General features: G+C 36.2%; 1 protein-coding gene across 1 annotated transcript; it reads right to left on the bottom strand.

Moving 5' to 3' along the window:
• Positions 1-3,153: 3,153 nt before the first annotated feature.
• On the bottom strand, positions 3,154-11,692 carry LOC143260746 (kynurenine/alpha-aminoadipate aminotransferase, mitochondrial). The gene is made up of 8 exons (XM_076527303.1): positions 11,382-11,692; positions 11,109-11,296; positions 9,207-9,377; positions 7,578-7,838; positions 6,728-6,907; positions 4,754-4,880; positions 4,233-4,441; positions 3,154-3,740 (listed from the first exon to the last, which is right to left on the bottom strand). The coding sequence occupies exons 1-8, from the start codon at positions 11,476-11,478 to the stop codon at positions 3,660-3,662; spliced, it is 1,314 nt and encodes a 437-aa protein (XP_076383418.1). The 5' UTR covers positions 11,479-11,692; the 3' UTR covers positions 3,154-3,659.
• Between the last annotated feature and the right edge of the window lie 6,764 nt (positions 11,693-18,456).

The raw sequence follows: 18,456 nt of genomic DNA, 5'->3' as shown, positions 1-18,456 counted from the left end.
CGACAGCTTAATAGAATCGAAATTGCAGTGTCGAAGTTTATCATAGCGACTATTATTTTGACTCTTTTGGATTTTAGAAATCTCAATGCAATTTGGTTTATGCGATCATAATATATTGCGATAAAAGCTAATAGATTTTAAAGGTGAACGAAGAATCGTGTTACCCAGACATCATCAATTCAGTAATTTAAAAAAGAACTATGTATAATGTTTATTTCTGGGATTATCGAGTGGAAGTTAAAATTTCCTTTTCTAGAAACTATCAAAGTTTAAAAAAATGATGTTAGGGAAGTCAAAGTAGCAATGGTAAAGTCTATTTAGGTTCTTGAAATTCTTTTTCCATATAAATCAGCTGACAATTTAAATTTGTTGCCAGTAATTAAAGAATTTGATGATGATTCTGAAGCGATGGAATAAAATGGGAAACTATAAAATGTAACATCGTTGCTTTTTAAACACATTCTTAAAAGTGCAGGGACACGACTTGAGAGCGGTGGTCGATTCTCTGAGGAATTGATACAATATAAAGGGTAACTCTTCGTTCCGATATTTAATTAACAATTAATTTGAGTACCACCCCTTTAACATTAAAAATAGAAATTCAGCTAAACCATTTCTAGCGCTGTCTACTTGCATTAATATTTGTTGCCTATAAATACGTTTAACAACCACTGTAATATCGCACATTCTTCGTTTTCGAATACTACTTCGAATACTACTTTCGAATCCTAAAGTAGTATTAATTAATAAGTAATATTACCCTTGGATTCCCTCGTAATTTGATAGCTTTATTTAAAACTCTGTAACAACGGTGTGACATCATACTCTTGGTTTCCCTCGTAATTTGATTTATTTAAACTTCTGTAACAACGGTGTGACATCGTAACGACGATTACATAATCGATTTTGAGAAAGAACCAAGAGAAGTCGACTTGCGAATCGATATTGCGGTTTCCGGACAAAAATAATTGTCGACGAGAAGAAGATTAACAGATCGATGAGAAACTTGAAAGAACGATCCTCTCGATTAGATTTATATTTAATTCCAAATAAAATAATTCACTTAATAAACAAATGTGTTCAAGAGCATTATTCCTCCATTTCCAGCATATGGAAAATCGTAACAATACTATCATAGCAATAATATCAAAGCAATATTTAAAAATATTTCGTAGCTACTTGGATAAGATATTTTCAAGGAAAATGGTAAAATAAAAGTTTGGTTGACACATGCAGTAAAATATTTGTTGTAGAAATCGTGCTTCCGAAGGTGGTAAAGTTCGGAACGCTCATATTTAGTAGTTTACGACGTTCTGAACGCGTTATCGGCCGTATTTGTTGGTCAATCGCCGCTCGTAAAGTTGCAGAACTGACCTCGATGATCCCCGGGACGGAAAACGAAAGTGAACTGGTTTCTCGCCGAAATCCCGCTCCTGAAAATGTGGCCATTCGTATGATCGGCCGCATCCGCGCATCCCCTGTAACGGCCCCCAGAAACGTCTTTTAATATACACTATATCTTCGAAGGGCCCGAAGGATATCCCTTCGTTCTCCCCGCTACTGGAAACATACAAGTTGGTCGCCTTAAATCCGTCATTACGTGTGTATTAACCTCGTTCGGCTGTTCCCTTTACGCCCCTTTTCTCGATAAGGGCGGACATTGCTCACGTTACCTTCGATACACCTTCCTTGTTTCCTCACTTTCCCTCCGAGTCGTATAAATCTTCTGTTCTGTGGCAAAACGTAAACCCAATAAATATAATGATGACAGTCGATTTTTCGAACATAATCTACACGAATTGGAGTAAACAGAAACTTGTTCCACGCACTGACAATTCTTGCAAGGTCAAGATAAAATATTCTACTAGACTGAAAAATAAATTAAAAAATTGAAAATAAATTTGTAAAATATTGCAACAGGATTTTTCACTTCTTTGAATGCTGTTACTGTTGTATTCGACAGCACAGAAGCCAATCTGTGTAAAACCATTAACCTCAAAATTCAGGTAAATAATGATTTTGCTAATTAACTGTAAATAAATAACAATGCCACTAATAATGCAAAGCACAATTTTTATTACAAGGTGACATACAAATGAACTTAATTAGAAGACAAAACAAAAGAGAAATGTCAAAATGTTTTTTTAAAAGAACAAGTCCCTATGAACAATTTTGTTTAATTATTCCGTGATTAACGTAAGTGTTGCTGTTTGTTGTTTATTTTTATGAAGAAATCGACTGTATTAATTTACCGCCCAAAAGACCTCATGACAAAGATATGTTTGCACTGCAAAACTCATTTTCGAAGAAAATTGGACTGAGACTGATTGGCTTCTGAATCGTCCATTTTGATCTGCTCGTTTTCGTCATAAATCCGCAGCTTATTCATTAAATGATAAAAAAACTTATTATTGTGTTGAGTTTGAGATAATTTTAATCCATTATAAGTGCATAAAAGTCTACGTATAAAGACAAATTATTTATCAAAAAAGATTTGAACTTTATGGAAGTCAGTTGACTTGTTATTCTCAGGCAAGTGGTAAGCAAATAATTGTTTAATCGTAAACTTTAGCGAATCACATGGTTTCACCGAAAATGCAGTAACATGATCGTCGGAAACAATTGACGGGGTAGGTGTCAAGAAAGTTACTCATGACAGAACAGGTTCTGCCGGCTTATATTGGTAAGATTAATTTAATTTCGTTCAATTGATTGATACTTCAGGTGTTTAGCGTTAAGTGAGAGTCTAGTTTCTGTCTTTCTATCCCCATCTTTCTAATTCTTGTCCCTTTCCTTCTTTATTAATTCGTTCTTACATTTTCTGGTCTTCTATTTGCTTTTCCTAATCTTCAATCTACTTGCTTATCTTGGATAATTTATTTATTTATTTATAAACAGTTAATTAAACTTATATTACGTTCCTGAATTTTTTCAATTTTAATATATATTAATTTAATCTTAATATCAATTTTAATAAATAAACATTCGCTGTAAAATGACTTCCTTAATAGCAAGGATACCTCAATTTTAATAGCTCGATTAAGACAGCAAATTCGCTTTCCTGGATGAATTCAGGAATCCAGTTGTCGAAAAATTGTATCTTCAGAAATGTGATAAAATGAATCTGTATAAAGGGAGAATATAAACACGATATATAATCAACGCAATTTTATTTACAAAACGCTAATTTTACAGAGTGTCCAATAGTTACGCAATACTTGGCCAATCGCAGATAAATATGTATAATACATCGATAATAATTAAGTACAAAATTTGTATTATTTCTTAAGAAGTTGATAAATAAAAGTGACGATTGTTTTGGGTCCGTTCACGCATTAAATAATAAAAAAGATTAATACGCAATTATAAATTATAAATATTAAAGAACAACTTTGGTACTATAGCGTTCTCTGTAAGTCCAGTTGAGAAATGACGAGCACAGATTTCGTGCGAAATTGATGCTACAAACAAGTTTCTACTTATCACTATACCAGTCGTCGGCAAGTGATCATCGATCGACGCAACGATACCACTTTCACCGATGCACGATACATTCTACGAACAGACTACTTTATCGACGTGTGCGAGTGTTACTCGTCGGCGGTAACATCGAAAATATGAGGTACACTACGTCGAAAATGTTAATACTACTGTCAACTTTACGAACTATCATTCATAATTATATAGTTATAGTTACACCGTAATTCGTATCTGATTAGGTCAGCCAACCTTTCCAACGCCTGAAAATGAAAAATATTACAAGATTAATATATTGTCAACATTTCACGGTAGCCATTAGACTGCGGATCTTTATGCGAATTCCCATTGTCATACGTTATTCGACAAAAATTAAATTTAAAGAAAAGTCTTCTTCGCGAATTAAAAGTTTATTCATTGTAAAAAGAAAATAATAATACAATTAGATCTTGTGAATTTACGTTCTCTTGCATTCTTAAAATCTGCACATGCTATAAATTCATAACAGATTCGCAGTCTGTTCATAACAATTACACGATTGGATTTTTTCAGACTTTGTACGATTTCTGTTATAATACATATACGCTTGAATAGAGGAGTTTGTCCAAATATTTTCTAAAAGAAACGTTTCTATAATTTCAATAAGTCTAAAGGAATCCATTTTGTCTGGTTCGGTAGTTCTAGTATAAAAAGAATGATTATAAGGAATGACTCTAAACGAATTCTACAGAAATATAACCTCAGCTTCGACTTACCAGATCCATTTCTTTGTAAGAAGCTTTCGCGAAGCTCGCCCTGATAGCATTGCAAGGTTCATTTTTGTCCTTCATGAAGGCTGCACCAGGTGCCATTATTACACCTTTTTTAACTCCTCGTTGCATGAGCATTTTCCAAGTATCCTTAATTCCTTGTACTTTGATCCAGAGGAAGAACCCTCCTTGAGGCACCGTGAAGTCTGCCAAACCTGCATTGCAAGGAATGAAAAATAAAAATCATCGTCTTTCACATAATACAATAAATTCTCCTTAACTGAATTGAATGTAATTTTACTTCGAGACCTGTGCGGAACTTGCAAAGAGCTCTATCTTGTAAAAAAAAAGGCCAACGAAATAGGTAGATCTATTCGTGACTCAAGAGTGGTACAATAGACAAATCAGGAATTAATTAAAATCACTGCAGCTTAACAGTATTCGTTAATATTTTTTAATTATCTTTAAGATGCTCGAATAATAATATCTCAAATAATCGAATAATCGAAATTATTATTATTACGTACCACTCAAGTGCTTCTCAGCGAGTGTAGCAATCATGTCCCTGCGCTGCTTGTAGAAACACCTTATATTCGCGAAATGTTTCATTAGCCTATCGTATCCCCAGATTTTCATCAGTTTGTACATGATCACCTGAAACCAGAAATACAATGATTTATAAAACTGTTTAAATTCATTTACACGACGCTTGTCTTCCCGAAAGACATTGATTTATCAAAATTCTGTGTCCGTACTTCATGTATAATTATTTCTTTACTCATTAACGTTCGAAAGAAAAAAAGGACAAGATCCATTAGCAAAGATTGCAGTCGTCATTATAAAAATTCATATCTTGTATACATAAAGATATCTGTTGACAAAAACAGCTCGCTTAATCGATGAACTTGATGATATTTGCGCGTGCTAAAAGTTTTGAGAATATCAGGCTTTTATAGACTCTAGATTTCTTTTCGCGTTTGACCCGTAACAGTGACCGTGAAGAAGTTTTTCTCCCCTTATGTGCGAACTTACGATTATTATTAATCTGTGGTCAGAGTGTTTACATCTTTACACTCCTGATAAGAGCGGACACGCGCCGCCGTCGATACGGCAAACGCGCGCCGAACGATAATTACGCGGAGCGTGCTGGCTTCTGTGATCATTCGCCATATTTCATCAGAAAAGGGGGAACGCGATGTTTATGCCACGCGATCGGCCGAATCGCGTCACAAGACTTGCGAATATCTGTACTAAGCGTCCAGTGACATATGCGTTTTATCGACGTTATCAATGCACATCATTCATCGACACCGCTCTTCGTTAGTTTCGTAACCGTGATTGACTTTGGAGAATATATCGTTCGGTTCGTACTTAATTGGACACGTGCTGGTGTCAATGCTTGGTACGCAGCATTATTGAATTTTGTTGACAATTACTTTAATTTTAGTGGTATCACTGACCGTGACGCATAGAGAGATTGATACTACGTAGTTCGATTTTGTGGGATTTCCGATTCGGATTATCAGTTTCGCGTCAATCAAACAGATCAGGAATATGCGAAGGAATTTTCTGTATCCACATTGTGCAAGAAATTCGGGCAATTTTTTTTAATAAGTTACTGAATATTTATTATATTTATGAATAGTTCCCCTTGAGTTGATCATTTCACTGTAAATATCTGAATCGCTCAATGTCAATGTTGCTAATCTCGAAATATCTCTAACAATTCTGCGCATCGGATTTATGCCACAGCTTGCTATAATTATTTCTAATCATCGTTTTTATTTAAATAGTTTTCACATGGGTAGCAAACCCGAAACCACCCCCGAAATTCCGAAGCAGCGCCATTCGACGTAGTGGCAAAAGGCTCAAACTGTAATCCAACTGTTACCTACAGCAGATATTTGATCGGAAAAAAACAGCAATGTTACCTAGGTGACTAGGCACGAAATTGAACTTTTTGTTAGTTTCCAAATTTTAACACCAAATAACACCATTATTTCTATCGCTCTATTTCGACCGTTGATAACATTTGGCTACTAGTTTGAGCGTTTCTCCGCTACGTTGAATGGCGCTGTCTTTTGATTTTACAGACAAAATGATTTTTGCCGATATTTGCATTGTTCCTCTTAATGAAAGCAGCAATAATCATTTAAAACTATATTTACTCATTTCTTTTAGTATTTGGCGTATTATTAATTAATCGTACTTTATTCGATCCGTTCTCTTATTCTGTCGAACTTCCTCGTGCTGAGGTCTGAGCAATCGGTTTAAAAAATAGTATTATTATGTTAGCGTATTATTAATTAATCGTACTTTATTCTATCCGTTCTCTTGTTCTGTCAAACTTCCTCGTGCTGAGGTCTGGGCAATCGGTTTAAAAAATAGTGTAAAATCAAGAGTAACACCGAACTGTAAGCACGGAATTTGTTTCATCGGAAATTCTGTCTTACACAACAGTTAAAATTTGTCAAAGTTGAAGGTAAACGGTAACTACCAACCTGTGACAACGTTGGGGCGTGCAAATGACTGCTCTGCAAATGCAATTCTATACTCGCGATCAAAGGCGCCGCGGCCGTTATGAATCCTAATCTGATTCCGCTGCTGATCACCTTCGAGAACGAGTCCAACCTTATCACACGACCCTCTGTGTCCAGTGATAAGAATGACTTTGGTTGTTCCTATGGATGCGAAAAATTATATTTCAGTTCTCACTTTCATGTTACTGGCAATAAATTATTTTATTCTTACTAAAAATGTATGTTTCAAAGTTAACGATTTCGTCAACAACAGTAGCTGTTCTTTTGATATTATTATTTAATACTGGAAATGACTTAAATATTTTTTAAATGTTAGATGAACTAGTTTACTGTACAATGACTAAGATGCATCTTCAACATTTTGTCATTGCATGCAATGACAAAAAAAATAAAAAAATTTAATTGTTTATAGCTCATAAAACCTTCGACTGATTTCGATGAAATTTCCGTCATGCATGTGAGTTATAGCTACAAGCCGAGATAATAAAAATAAATAAATAAATTTTGTATTTCAACCAATTGAAATTTTTTTGAAAATATTTGGTAGACATTGCCTAATAAACTAGTCCCTCGAACATCCCAAAAAAATGTAAGTCATTTCGACCACTTTTAAAAAGTTCTTCTCTTATAGAAGATGTTTGAATATTAATATCCCTATAAATCTGTCTGTATCATTTGAACAAACGTCAATTAAAGAGGGAAATAGTTTAGTAACTATCCGTTAAATAAATTGTAGGAAAACTATATTCCAATAAACTATATAATTTATTTATTTTTAAACTATAGTTATAATTAAGAAGAAATTACTCACGTCCTCGAAGTGCATGAAATGATAAGGATCGTCGTCGAGGATAAGGAAGTTGTAGTCGCAGGCTATCCTGTAGATCTCTTTCCGCCTCTCGAACGGGATAACGACGCCGGTGGGATTGGTCCCGGTAGCATTTATGTACATTAACTTGGGCATTTTCTTGCCGGCGAGTTGCCTGCTCCTCAACGTCTCCCGGAGAACCTCTGGGACGACACCGTGTTCATCCTGAGGAATGGCGATCAGCTCCGCCTGATGGGGCGCGACCTGTAATGGAGAAACGATGTCACCCGAGTTCGTCCCGATCGCTCCTGGAAGAAACCGTCGTCGGGGGAACTTTGACACTGTGCACCTCAGATTACGTAAACCGCATTTTAATCCGGTGAACGTGTCATTCTGATTATCGGCGCGGTGGTTCGCCGATAACGGCAGATTTTACGTAATGTTTGCGTAGACGGTAGCCAGAAGGGTAAAATGTTCCTCGGCGAGTAGATAACGATCGGCAAATGATGCACTTTAATTATAGTTTAATTTTAGTTGAATTTTAATTTCTCTCGCCTGTTCCAGTCGCTTTTTAAACACGGATGGTTTAGAATCATAGTGGTCACATTTTCCACATTGTGAGAAATGAGTGTTAGTGTTTACCGACTGAATTTATTGCCAAGATTAATTTAGAATTAAGTTGATTTCTATTAACTTTGTAATGTATCTCAATTGTCTTTTTAACATATTGCCGTGCTTCGTTGTACTTGAGGCGCTCGTACGAAGCTTCAACCGAAGATGCGATCGAAGATCCACCGAGTCACGATCCTATACGAAATAAGGTGATTCGACTAATTTTGTGAACACGATCGCATTCAAAACAGATAAGCACAATTGTTTTTTTCCGAAAGAGATACGCGCGTGTTACTCTCGCAAATGTATCTTCCGGCGAACGATATCGTTTCGATTAGCCTCGAAGTTGCGGTCGTCAACAACGCTGATCCGCTAATGAGAACGAGTCGCGAGAATGTGATTTCCCGATTCCCATCGAACGACCTCTTATCGTTACTGCTGGACTACGGATGTCGCGTGACCTTAAATTTTTGTACACTATCGAGAACGTGAAATCGAGCCGAGTCCTATTTTCAGCGACAACTATACTTCGTTGATGTTTCAGCATTTTTGTATCATTTCCATGCCATCATAAAGTTTATTCGGGAGAAACTTTATCGCGGCACCACCCAGAAATCAAATTATTACTGCGATTACAATATGGAACTGTCAGAAACAATTGTTTCCAAACAATCGCTTTCATTTCATCAGAATCATTCAATGATTTGAAAAGTGCACGCCCGAATCTGGGACAAAAATAACGGGCACGATTTTATAGGAAAGGTTTCATTTGAATAACAGGACACCCGATCGATTTCCGATTCTAATCACCGAGCGCTTTTTTCGTAAAACAAGGCGCGACTCGAATATTATCGAGACGGATTCGGCGAAAGAGACAAATAACGTCTTTTCTGCTCCAGCAAAAATTGGGATATTTTCTGTACCGAATATTTTTGGGTTGGCGTCGCGATCCGAGTAATAGTCGAATAAAACGAAGAACGAGGCGGACGATAAAATAGGAAACAAGGATGAATTACTGACCACAACTTCCACGCCGGGATAAAAAGGATCGTGCACCAAGAGCGGATCACCGGGTCCGATTATAGCCTCGAGAGTTTTGCTTAATCCGTCCTGAGCTCCGGAGACGATCACAATGTCGCGGCTCTCCCACAAGGGAGGTGCGTGCGCCCTTCGCTGGAACTCCCTCAGGCTCTGAAACCAATTTAATATTCAACGTCGTTAAACATATTGGGGGCAATTGCATTACGCCGCGGGGAAAACGACGGAAAAATTGAAGTGACTCGAGAGGAGACGCGTGACTACGCGACGCTCCGCGACGGACAAAGAAGAAATTCGTTTCTCGACCACGCGTTGTGCGTGAGATCTTCATGTGTTTTTTTCTTTTTTGGTCTGAAACGCGAGAAAACAATTAAGGAGCCATCTGCAAGAACGGTCTGTCTGCGTCAGGTGCGAGTACGAAACTATAGTTACGAGAAGACAATGTTCAAAGAATTGAAACATTTCTTAATTCTGAAGGAATCATAATTACGAGACAACAGCGTTGAAAGAATCGAGATACAGTAAATTCGTCCCAATTTTTCTTCAGCTTGTAAACAAAAATGGACAATGTGGGGATACGATTATTCGAGGCTCGCAGTTCATTTTTATAGTTGTCGATTGTTAACAATTATAAAAACGAGATGCGAGACCCAAATAATCGTATCTCCGCTTCCCTAATCGTCCATTTTTGTTTACAAGCTGAAGGAAAATTAGGGAGAATTTACTGTATTTCTGAATTCTGAACCGACCATAATTACAACACGAGAACGTGTAAGAAATTAAAATATTTCTTAATTCTTAGCAGTTGCGAGAAAACAGCATCCAAGGAATTCGAATATTTCTAAATTACGAGAAAAAACAACGTTCAAAGAAATATTTCATATAGATAATATAATAGATTATAATAATTTCTTAATATTAATATTTCATAAACCGTAGTTGCGAGAAAACAATGTTGAATGAATTGAAATACTTTTTAATTCTTAACGAGCCAATTCTTCTAAATTTTTATTATTATTATTGTAACACCTAACATTTTACCGTTTTTAAATATAAAGTACATTGAGCCGATATATGCACAAAGGGCTTGGGACGTCGCTAAAAATGACCGTATTTATGCTACCAAAAGCTTTTGTTCGCTAAATTGTTAAAAATTTTAATATGGTGTCAGTAAATGTGCTCAATCTCATACAGTTGAAATGAAAAAACTCATACAGAACAGAAATACTTTAGATACGAGAAAGTAGTAGAATTCTGAAGTAAAAATAATTTCGATTGCACGAGTTATATAGAATTAATTTCAAACTGGATATCAAATCTTCAACTGTAACAGCTGAAATATTGTAGAAAATTGTATGATGATCGGGACAACTAAGGTAATTTATCTTGCAGGATAAGATTCGCTACTTGTGGTCACTAAACATCATATATTTAAGTATACTGTTATCATGTTAGGTAGTCTTTTGTATTTTTGTATTTTTGTTTACATTTCCAGTATATATTGTAAATATTAAGCAAATAAAAATAAAAAACAAAGATGAAACCAAATGATTTAATTTTAGTGGACCCTGTGCTTTGGCGAATTCAAAAACGATATAACTACAGTAAATTCTCCCTAATTGACGCTAAGATTACACAGAAAAATGGACAATTTGGGAAGAGGAGATACGATTACGATTATGTGACGCGTTTTTATAGTTATCGATTATCAATAATTATAATACCAAGCCGCAAGTTTCGAGTAATCGTATCTCCTCTTCCCAAACTGTTCATTTTTGTGTACAATCTAAGTCTGAATCCGCAGTCTAAATCGGGAAAGGGAGATGTTCAAAGTAGACAGCTTCTTAATACGATATAACCGCCGTTGATTGATTAATTAATTACCTGAAGAAGAGGAGGGTAGCCTTGCGTAGGAATGTACTGTAACGCAGAGGCTAACTCTCTCTGGTCGAGGGTGAACGAGGATCCGTCGTTCAGTTTGATGGCGATTTCGGTGAAAGGGAACGTTTCCTCGTTCGGCATTCCTTCCGCCAGGGACACCACATCTTTGCCCGCCGAGTATGCTCTTTTCGCTACAAAAATCACCGTGGAGAAACGTTTAAAATTGCCAACAAATCGGTTTATCATCGCCTTGGACCGAGAGAAAGGCTAGCTTACTTAATTCCCTGGTGGTCGCGGACCTCCTTCGTTTGGAGACCTCGGTCTTGAAGATGGAATAATTCATCTCGAGTTTATCGTTACTTTTGTGCATCATTGAAACCGGGCTAATGTTCACCGACCGAAAATGTCTGCGACGCTGGTTCGATATTATCGAAAATATCCACTAAAATCGATATAACGTGTAATCGTTCTGTTAGCTAGTCTCTGTTAGTTTGCGAACCCGTTCCGGGACAGGATGAACCGTTTCAACACAACATTATTTTTCATGGAATACGAACGACACTACTATTTCAACTGGCGGCAAGCCCGCGTTCAACCGGCTTTTATATTTCGCGATAGCTTTGGTTGCGTCAGATAGCATTCGCGTAGTCGAAAATGAACGCATGGGTTTCGCACACGCTTAGACTCTAGCCGACGACTAGTTGCTGCCTAGTGTCGCCTGTCAGATAATTTTCCTTTATCTGCGATGTAGCTGAAACGCGACAAACAAAATAGTGAAAATGTTATTGTATTGTACGCGTCGGCGCAAGGTAAATAAGGCTGTTTACACTGTGCTCGCAGATACCCGCGGAGAGACAAAAGTGAAGCAATGCGCCTCGATAAACGGCGTCCATCTTAAAGCCTTATGTTTTCAATGAATTTTTCAAGGACTGACGTTCGGATGGTCAAAGGTTGAGTTTCGACAGGGATCGCGAAATTCGGGAAAGCGTCGAGAAAATCGAGATTTTCACCGATTGATAGACATTCAACGATCTTCGAAGATCTGACGAAAGAATCTGCACTATCTATTAACCATGATGTAATAAGATTCATCGTTACATCCGTAAACGAATGACGAATATCACTGCGATACCATCGGTTCTCATTTGCGTAACACGTTTTCCTGGGAATTCTACACGGTTCTTCACGTGAGAGGCTTCAGACACCATTTTGGATTCAGGGAATTCGGAGGAACGATTGTTGCGAATAAGATGATAAGAGGGATTTACATTTTCACGGAAATACTAACTACGGACTAAATTGCGACTGACTTTCCTTTAATTGGTACATGCATTACGTACTGAAGACAGTAAATGCTCTCTAATTAACCCTTAGATTGTACACAAAAATTGACAATTTTGGAAGAGGAGGCACGATTATTCGAGCCTTGCTGCTCGTTTTTATAGTTGTCGGCAATCTCCTTTTCCCAAATTGTTCATTTTTATGTACAATCTGAGAGTCAATTAGAGAGAATTTACTGTCTTCAATACGTAATGCATGTACCGATTAAAGGAAAGTCAGACGCAATTTAATCTGGGTATTTCCGTGAAAATGTAAATCCCTCTTATCATCTTATTCGCAACAATCGTTCCTCCGAATTTCCTGAATCCAAAATGGTGTCTTAAGCCTCTCATGTGAAGAACCGTGTACAATTCCCAGGAAAACGTGTTACGCAAATGAGAGGTATCGCAGTGATATTCGTCATTCGTTTACGGATTAATCATAGAAATCGCCATTCTGATTTAGCTTAATCAGATTTACATGAGCTCGAGCTTTATTTAATTTGTTGAAAACTAAGCAATCTTCTTAATCCATATGCAAAGTTACTTTTTTTGAACATTTAAAAATTATTTTTAAATTAGATAACGATATCTGTTGAATGTAAATCCTTGATCTTCAAAATTTGTAACTGTACCTATTTAGCTTCGTTGTCGAAGAATCAAGGTGTTAATAACAGTAACATAAAAACCTAACAATTAACGATTTATCTTATTGTCATCTTAATTTGCGAAACTTACTTTCTAAACAACGCATAAAAGACTGAAACAACGCGGAATTTAAGTTACATCATTCCGTTTGGAAACTACTTCGAGTAGCTAAAGTGATGTAATAGTAACTCTATCCCGTGTTCAGTTGCCTATTTTAATTTGTCGCTTTGTTAATAGTTATCTTATCCGAAAAAAGTAAATTCTTAACCATTTGCACTCGATGAATTTTCTTGTGTCACCTACTCGAACGTATTTATTCGCGTGGTAGTATAAATTACGCCTTAAAGAAAATATAAAATGATAGAACGTTGAAAATGTTTGCTTAAATAAAATTTGATAATTAATTGTATCGTAACAGATTTCATGAAACAAAAGTTATTAATTCCGAGCCGAAATTACAATTTCTAGGGTACATTATTTTTTAGAAGCGGAGACAAATCAGTGACATTGATAAAAGGGACGCGCGAGGGTTGAAGCAATCAGAGCCTGTCAAAGTTTGAGGCGTGTTTGCTTCGATTGATAGCCGCTATCTAGGCACGTCTCGCGTCGTTAATAGTTGGTTACGAAATTAATCTGAAGCACGTTTGTTCGAGGATTTATCTCCGATAGACTGAAACGCATCCTACTTCGATTGTTTTCGCGACCTGTAACACGAACGAAAACTTTTATCTCCGCGGGGACAAAAACTTCCCTTGACGCGACACTTCGCGGAAAACATGGAAAACATTTCTGGTTTCTGCGCGAAATTGGCGAGACGTCGTTAAACAACGTTCAACGGGATCCGGTTTTATTTATTGGACCGAAAGTTCTTATGAAATTTCATTCTAACAATTTTCCACGTAAATTTCCAGTTATCCTTATTTCGGTTTCACAAGCTTTGTCCGATATAGTAAATAGCGTTTACTGATACCGGAAAGTCGTCTTGCTTTCACTATAAAAATTCGCGCGAAAATAATAAAAACGAGGAAGTAATCGGTGTCATAATCGACGCCATTTCCAACGATCTTTTCCTGCCTTTCAAACAACTTTTCCTCCTTCGAATTGTTTAAAATATGAAACGACCTTCCGGTGATCCTAATCGGGATTATTGGGAATTTTATTATCGACAGAATATTTCATGCAAAAGACTCTGAGCGAGTTCTCTGAGCTTTTATTTTTGCAATTACTGTAAATTCTCTCTAATTGACGCTCAGCTTGGAAACAAAAATGGACAATTTGGGAAGCGGAGGTACGATTATAGCTCGTTTTTATAGCTGCTGACAATCGGTAACTATTAGGGGGGCCGGAAAGTTATGTCGTTTGTTTACATTAAATTCGAACAGATAAATATACGCAGAAACGACATTACTTTCTGGTCCCCCTAATACAAAAATGAGCCGCAAGGCTCGAATAATCGTATCTCCGCTTCCCAAATTGTCCATTTTTGTGCAGAAGCTGAGTATCAATTAGAGAGAATTTACTGTATTCCTTGCGACCATAATTAGTTATAATCAGTGAGAAAAGGTAACCGCCGCGATGGGAACTTAATGAACCGTGACATTTGTATCTTGCCGAGGAGTGAACGCTAATTAATCTAGCCCGACATTTTCCTTCTATCGGTCATTCAGCTGACGTACTATACGTAGACCCATCCCTTCCACTAGAATCTCGGGAGCACGCCACATTCTTTATTTTTTCACGAAGCTAATCTGCCGATTGAAATTTCGTAAGCATCAATCTGATGCAACGAACGGGCAGGATTTACTCTGCTGCGTTTTTTTTCTGACACGCGACACATACTTAGAAATAGATCGACGTCGTATTGATGATCTCACCTTGAGAAAATAATATCGTTCGGTTCGTTCGTAATCATGAAAGTCAATTTTATACGTCTTCATTAAATGTGCCGATGGTGAAATGCAATATTTTCTTGGCGCGCGTGCACGCGTACTTTCGTACCTGTTTCGTGGCTTTTCAGGCGTGGCCAATTGTGAAAAAATTAACCGAAATTTATCTGCGACGATACCTTATTTACCGGAAGCTTATTAATTGGCTGTTCGGAGATTTAATTGCGCCCAAGAAAAGCGCGATAATTTTCTTTTAAATGATAATTATCTTTAAAATTGTTGTGTTATATTAACCTACATCATTTGATGGGTTATGGATGAAATTATTGTAGTTTCTGAACAATCTTTTAAGAAATTTTTAACTGTTGGTTTGGAACTTCCAAAATATTAGAAAGCTGTCGGTAAATAAAGTAAATAGATGAAGTTTTAAGAAAGCGACATAAAACCATAACAAATATTGGTGAAATACATTCTTCGGATATTACGCATTACGATTGGCGCAATAATACTGCAAATGATTGCAAAATCGTGCAAGAAGTTAAATGAAACATTTTCACTGTTCTACAACCGCTTTTACCTTTTTTTAAATGTCCTATACAATGCTGGAACATATGGATACATTTTTAGGAGATTCTGAATTGAATGAATGCACATTTAGGTCGAATTTTCTTATGAATTTCTTTCCACGTGAACTGCTTTCGGTATTTTCAAATAAACTTTGACTTCTACTTCTTCTACTTCTTATATATTTTCTAAGCACAAGTAATTAAATTAATTAAGCGATTCGTAAAGAAAGAAGTTTTGTTCCCCGTTTTGGTGGAATATCGAGCAACAGATAACTGGAAAGAATTGTATCGTCAACATAGGTTGCACATGTCTGAAGAAAAATAGTGATTGCAGAACAAAGGCGATGAAAAACACAGTGTAACACAGAATTTTAGAAAAAAAAGAAAGAAAGAACAGAAAACATCCTGTTTTTACAGGTTCGAATACGTGAATCACTCGACTAACACAATTGTTACTCATTTGCAGCTATTATCATCTAACATTAGAAAATCGAGATCTACGCGTAAAGGAACTTGATTGCAGCGGCCGGAAAATACAGTAAATTCTCCCTAATTTCCCTTCGGCCCGTAAACAAAAATGGACAATTTGGGAATTATTTGAGCCTTGTACCTCGTTTTCATGACTGTTGACAATCGGCAACTATAAAAATGAGCCGCGAGACTCGAATGATCGAACCGCCTCTTTCCAAATTGTCCATCTTTGCTTGCAAGCTGGAGGAAAATTGGGAAGAATTTACTGTAATCGTGCTCGCGTGCCAGGCGACTATGGCAGACAGCGTGAATGTACGAAATCGCCAAAACCGTTGTAAGTTTATCTCGCGATACTCGTGACTAATTACATAATGCTACCGTAACAGGAAGATACGTTCTATCAATGTACCACGAAAAAAAGGGAATATTTCTCACGATACAACTCTATCTATTCAGATAAGGCGAAATTATTCATGTTTCCAAGACTCGACAGAAAAATGTTCCGATCATTGCCGGGCGGTTGGTAGTGCGCGCGTGCTCAAATTTTCCGAGTTCAGTGACGCAAGCAACTACAATGTAGCTATACGATTATACGATAATAAACAAACAGAGCAGATATTGTCAGTCTAGTGCAATACTGTTTTTAGCTTTCGTTTGATAACAACACTATGCAAGACGTCAACGTGATAACGGGATTGCGAGAACACGATGGATTTCGTTAAAGAGAACAAAAGACGTAGATACAATAGGAACGCGGGTCGGGTCATCGCGTTCCCCGATTCATCAACTGCATCTGCAGGAAACTTCTAACAATAGTACATAGTTCGTTTGATCAGAAATTTGTTCGTCACGTTTGATTAACGATACTACGTATCGAATTCGGTGTCACGTTGGTCACGTTCACTGACGTTGGTCAGCGTTCACTTTCATTTAAGTCTTGAAATTCATTTTTATTTTAATATATCGAACAAAAGAGTTTTATTATAGTAAATTGTAACTTCCTAGTTTCGCTTTCGTTAAATAATCCGTCGCAGTTACAAATAATTCTTACATCGGTTTTGCTTCTATTTAATAAGTTGCTAAAAGTTGAAATGAGTCATGAGTAAATGTTCCATTTTAGAATGTCCAGCGTATATCATACCATTATACTTAAAAGAAACCTAATTGTTTAGCGAAATTATATAACAACTTAAGAAGCCTAGATTAAGAAAATAATGTAAAAATGCTAAACTATTGTATAAACATGTATCCCTACAAATGTTATCTGACAAGTGGTCGCTAATTGCTATTAAGCAGATGTGACATTAAAAAAATTAAGTTGAAAAAATAAAAAATGTTCCATTTTATGTACAAACGAAGAATAAAAATCGAGAAAGAATAGAAATTTTCAAGGTTGAGAAAGTAATGTCTAGAGTTCTGAAGTTAAGAAATCTTCGACTGCAAAGGGTTAAATGATTTTTGAGGTCGATATTCGCGTCACTTAAATTGTAATATGTGGATTTAATATTCGACACGTTCACTGGCGTTGAAAACAGTTACAAGAAATGTAAACAATTCGATTAACCCCTCGCCGTACCGTCATCTTCACAATTATAATGATTAGAACTTTTTCAATTCTAATAATTTTTTAGAAGGAAAAGAAAATATTAATATTTATTATGTATCTACATTTTGAAAATCATTTTTATTGTGGTATATTGATCAAAGCGAATGTTTAAATTTTCACTTCCCAGTTTTGGTTTCATCAACTAAATGATTGTTATTTCGGGAATTTTTGGAATTGATATTTGGCACTTAATATTAGACATTCAGACACTCATTCACTAAATGAATGAATTACTGACAAATTAATGAATTACTCGACAAAATTTGCGACTTCTGCTTTATCTTTTAACATTTGTTTCGAAATTGAATTCTGTTTCTCGGGAATTTGTGATGAAAGAATTCACGATGATGTAGCAAGTGAAAATAATCGATATTCAAATTCATCTGCGCATTTTGGTAATGACATCTTGAACTCGAATGTTCAACTGAGTTGATTTAATTGCTGATTCAGTAGAATCTAATTTCATTTTTCAGTTCTAGCATTCATTATCAAAGATATATCTGTCTAAATATGTTATACCTTGAAACAACTTCGCTTCTGAAATTTCTATATGCATATATTCCAATTTGTTATATCTACTGGAACAATGCCGGAAATAATGCGTAGATCTCATTGCTCTCCTTAAAAGCAATGATTCAATATTAAAATAAAATACAGTATAAATTACTTCCACCTACGTTATACCATTCATTCGATCTTTCATTAATTCTAAAAATGCATCAACGAAGACGGAGAAATACTTGAGCAAACTTTTATGTGAAACATCTTATATAAGTTACTAGTACTTACATAATTTACTTATCAATTTAAGCTGCTATCAAACACCGCTTTATCGATACAGATAGAACGAAGTCA

This window comes from Megalopta genalis, chromosome 19 (genome assembly GCF_051020955.1).
Source record: "Megalopta genalis isolate 19385.01 chromosome 19, iyMegGena1_principal, whole genome shotgun sequence".
NCBI lineage: Eukaryota > Metazoa > Arthropoda > Insecta > Hymenoptera > Halictidae > Megalopta > Megalopta genalis.
This window is presented reverse-complemented; position numbering and strand designations above follow the sequence as displayed.

What these genes read in the sequence shown, in the direction of transcription:
- LOC143260746 (XM_076527303.1), bottom strand. Translation starts at nt 11,478, where the DNA reads ATGATGCACAAAAGTAACGATAAACTCGAGATGAATTATTCCATCTTC. An exon ending in GCTACCCTCCTCTTCTTCAG is followed by an intron (nt 9,378 to 11,108) that starts GTAATTAATTAA and finishes AATTGGTTTCAG; the next exon opens with AGCCTGAGGGAGTTCCAGCG. An exon ending in CTTACAAAGAAATGGATCTG is followed by an intron (nt 3,741 to 4,232) that starts GTAAGTCGAAGC and finishes TTTCATTTTCAG; the next exon opens with GCGTTGGAAAGGTTGGCTGA.